The sequence below is a fragment of the Branchiostoma floridae genome, chromosome 5 (genome assembly GCF_000003815.2).
Source record: "Branchiostoma floridae strain S238N-H82 chromosome 5, Bfl_VNyyK, whole genome shotgun sequence".
Lineage (NCBI taxonomy): Eukaryota > Metazoa > Chordata > Leptocardii > Amphioxiformes > Branchiostomatidae > Branchiostoma > Branchiostoma floridae.
In genome coordinates, this window is record NC_049983.1 from 21,233,708 (window position 1) to 21,238,190 (window position 4,483).

Consider the following 4,483-nt stretch of genomic DNA (forward strand, 5'->3'; position numbering starts at 1 on the left):
CTTTGCTCTGCTGTTTTCGGTCACATAAAACAAAGGTCAGGTACAACCAATATGGGTGATATTTAGCCACATATTCTAAATGCAATTAAATTTGTTGTGATTTTATGCTGGCATGGTGACCTCTATCTTCACTGCAAACTTACAACCACTGCGAAAACTGTCATTCGCTGTACTGTAGCACCCTTGCCGAGTCGCTTGTACAGATGTCGCTTGCTCCATTAGATCAGGGTTTCTTTTCTGGTGTAGGAGGAATAGTTCTCTGTGCTTCTCTGTGTTCAGCAGATTTGCATGTAAATGTCTTCCCTTACCTGCCTTGTACCTACTGGAGCCTTATACTGAGAATTCAAAAGATTTTTGTGCAAGTGTGTCTTGTGGCATGCTAATCCTTTGTCCAAACATAGACCACCTACTTTTGCAGAGTGCGGTGTTGTGTGGCGGATCTTACCATGCTCTCAGGTCACAGATAAGCTGTACGATCCCGCAAATACTGGTGTTTTGGAGCATTCGTCAACAAATGGCCCAACATTTTGTTACCATAGGCACATGTATAGTCTCTACCAGACTGACTATGCTGGACAGTATAGGGAAAATAATTTGTGAGGGGGGTTTACTACCAGAAAAGTTAGTCAGATGCGCAGGGGGAACATGAACTAAAATGATCAGCCGTAGGAAGGTCTGGTGGAGGCTAGCAAATGTACCTGATAGTGAGACAAGGTGTTAATTCTCTTCCACTCGCCCTCAGGCTTGGAGGTCAGGTCATCGTCCTGAAGGGTCAGTCTGCCCAGTCGGCCTTGTCTCCACTCTGGACACAGAACAGCAATAACAAACAGGTTTAATACACATGCAGCAATGCACTACATGATATTAAAGTTGATGCATGTCTTCCTGCACCCCAGTCATATATGTAAGTTTGTTTAGCACTCTACAGGAGCCCTCATGCAGAATATTGGTACAATTATGGTACATTTATATGTAACCTCATATTTCCACCGGTGCCATACATAATACCGTCACCGAAAAAAAAAAAAAAATGACAAAGAGGCCTTCACAATCTTAAGTGTTAATACTTCAGGATTACTGATCAGATGTTGCATTGGTACATCTCTTAAAATCTCTCTAAATTCATGTATTTGTTTCTTATGTGGCAGTATTCTGGCACCCAGTAGAAGTTGATGTTACCATCATATCTGTGTTCAAAGACATCAGGTTCCAAAAAAAAAGAAGGAAATGAAAGCCGGAGGTTAATTGTATCTATGAAGGTAAAACAAGGGGAAACCAAGATAGAACACAGCAGAGTGAACCAGACCTTTTGTTTCATCTTTGAACAAGATGATAACCTTTATATGCTATCTTCATTCATATTGGTATTAGACATTCAGAATGAGTACTACAAAACAAATTAAGTACTTTGTAAGGTAGTGTCAGTAACACGCAAATGCTTCGACATGACTGTATCATTAAAGCATGGCCTTCTAGCCTTATAAAATATTAAAGGCCATTTTGGGTACTCCTTTGTCATAAATTATGCACATGATTAAGAGACTTGAAACCAATTAAATTAATTGCTCCTTTTCTTTGTGCTATCCTGTATTTGAGCCTACACAAGTTTTACTGCCACAAACAATGAGAATTATTTCCTGGTGAAAGAGCATTCTTCATGAGGTGGGCACAGTACGCTTGGCTGCTGATAAATAAATAAGCCATTCTGAAGGTCAATGCCCGTAACATTTGTATCTATGTGGTAATATATATTGTCAGTGTGTGGCAGATATGGATAAACATGTACAGTGTATGTTCCAAATACACAAAATTTCTTCCTGTTTTAAGCACTAACATATAAGAGTATCCCAGTAAGCGTGGAATAGTCATAAGTGGAATAAAGGGGAAAACAGATGTATACTACCAAGAAAAAAACGCCCCACTACTGTAGACTACCCGAAAAAGTGAAAAAAGTGTCCAGAAAAGAGTGTAATGGAATGGGTACAGACTTATCACAGAGGCAGGTCCATGCAAGGGGCTTATCCCATGGAAAAGACCTGTATGGCAGAAGGGCAGAGTGCAAGAAAACAGCATTTGCCAGAGTTGGTCTGCACACTGTCATGTCAATTTGGACAATAATTCTAGGTCCAACAAGAGTCCAATAGCTTATACTTCAGCTTCTTTCCTTCAAATCATAGATTGTGACCCTTTCTGTTGTTCGCATATTTGCAGCACGCATTACATAAAAATCAGAAAGACTTGTTGACCAGGCTTGTGACCAAGTCACAAAGTCCTTTTATTGTTACAGTCAATGTATTAAAAATGGTAAAGCTGGACAGTGAATACTAGAATGACAACATCCAAGTTTTTCTGTACTGTTTCATACGTATCTCTAAGCCTGAGCTTGAAACTGGTGTATCTATTTCCAACTCCTTCTAATCATATTTGCTACATCATTTTCATTTGGGAGTAAAAACTTTGATGGGTCACTTAACATAGCCTGCACTACACTTCAAACTGACATGTGCATGATTTCGCTGGACTCTGGCAATTGTGAAAAGTTGAAGCAATGATGACTACAGTACAGAGTGGAGAGGTATGACAGGATCACACGCACAGACAAACACACTACAGATGTACATGATGAAACTTTGCAGAGCAGTAGGGGAAAGGTACTAACATGTCAAGCACACAAAAAATTTTACTGACACATCACATACTACTACAATGGACAAATGAATGACAATGAATGAATGAATGTGGTATCAAAATTTAAATCCAAATGCTATCAAACTGTTATATATACATACATTAAGATCTTATAAACATAACGTTATATCTCAACTCCATCCTCAGAAAACATGCATATGTATAGTCAGTGGACACTCTGCATTGTTGTTATGTAGTGGTATGTGGAATGTACTCTCCAACCATGCATATGACATACTAGTAAGTTACACAAACATACTTCTTAAAGAATGTGGTAAATCTACCTATGATGCAGGGCACTCAACTACTTATCAATATGTAAATCTTGAGCAAAGGTATTATGGGTTTTGAAAATATTAGGACACATGGTTTGGATGGAGCTACCCTTACTCTTAAAGTCATCACTGTCAGAGTCTGAGTCTCCTTGGTATCCACCATCTTGTGTCAGAGTTGACTCTGACCTGGGCACTTTACAGCAGGCCTCTGTCACATTTACACATATCATAAACACACACAGAAACAGCAGGGTGATGGAATGACATGAAGTATAATCGTACTCCAAGGATCGAATGGCAAGGCATCTTTCAAGATGTTTATCATGATTTTTTGTTATCCAAAATGGCCATTTTCTTTAGTCAGCATTTGAGCTCATCTACTAAAGACAACAGGACACAGGGATATCCCCAGATGAGAAACAGGGTTTATCAAACATCCTACTGACTGACCCACTATTATCCTTTTTCCTTGGAGGCAACATTCCTCCAAATACAGAAACAAAGGTGATGCTAGCAATGGTTGAGACAGTGGCTAATAAAATTTTATTCTCTGTTTCTAGCTTCTAGAAATGTATGTCTAAAGGAATATGCTGTGTGGGAGTGAACACAGTGCAGGGACACAGAATGTAGACAGTGGAAGGGGGACAATCACAGCGGTGTGTGTGTGAACAGTAAAATGTCGCACACTGACCTAGGTCCACGTCATCCTTGTGTGGCCTGTAGGAGAAGGGCGTGCTTCTGTAGATGGCATCGAGAAGTTTCTCCTTGACTTGTGTGATGGTGTCACAGTCCAACACCTTCACAGGGATGGGCTGGCTGTCGTCCACACCAACCACGTTCACAGTCTGTGTCAATGGATGCAAAATGTGTTAGGTGCTGCACAGTACAAATACTACAGTCAAACATGCCCGAGAAGACTGTTCAGGGTACTGATACAATCTGGTCAATGTGGACAGGTAGTCATTATAGACAGGTTTCTTAATGCTGTGTCAAAGGGAAAAATTATCACTATACTAAAGTAGAAATTGCTGAGGAGACCACTCATGAGACTGATAAAAATCTAGTCAATGTGGACAGGTGGTCACTATAAACAGGATTCTTGATGCTCAAGTCAACAAGAAAAGTTAAAGAGACCACCAAAAAGTGATCACAGGTGGTCCTCATTTAGAAGTTGTCACTTGTACAGGTGATATAAAGGACCCTAAAATTAAATTTCACAACTGTAAAAAGCTATTCTCAAATTAGCTTGGAATCCAATAGACTCACCAGTATTTTATACTCTATCTGCTGTCTAATAAGCTTTTCCTCACTAAGCGAGTATCTGGCCTCGCCTGTGACAGTGTCCACTGGACCCTTCTCAACCTGCTGCTTAATGGCACGGAACAGCATGTACAGGGGCTCGCCTGCACACTCCTGTGGGAGGGGGACAAACATGTCAGAACACACCTATTTCAACATTTCTGTGGGAGGGGGGAAGACAAGCTAGACCACAAACATCTCAACACTTCTGTTGGGGGGGG

At 40.4% G+C, this 4,483-nt stretch overlaps 1 protein-coding gene across 1 annotated transcript in view; it reads right to left on the minus strand.

Moving 5' to 3' along the window:
* LOC118416499 (plexin-A4-like) overlaps positions 1-4,373 on the minus strand; it is a gene marked incomplete in the record, with an annotated part of 11,672 nt that extends 7,299 nt beyond the window's left edge. Inside the window, 4 exon segments of the mRNA XM_035821621.1 lie at positions 699-802; positions 1,989-2,036; positions 3,655-3,808; positions 4,230-4,373. Coding sequence (XP_035677514.1) covers positions 699-802; positions 1,989-2,036; positions 3,655-3,808; positions 4,230-4,352 — 429 coding nt within the window.
* Between the last annotated feature and the right edge of the window lie 110 nt (positions 4,374-4,483).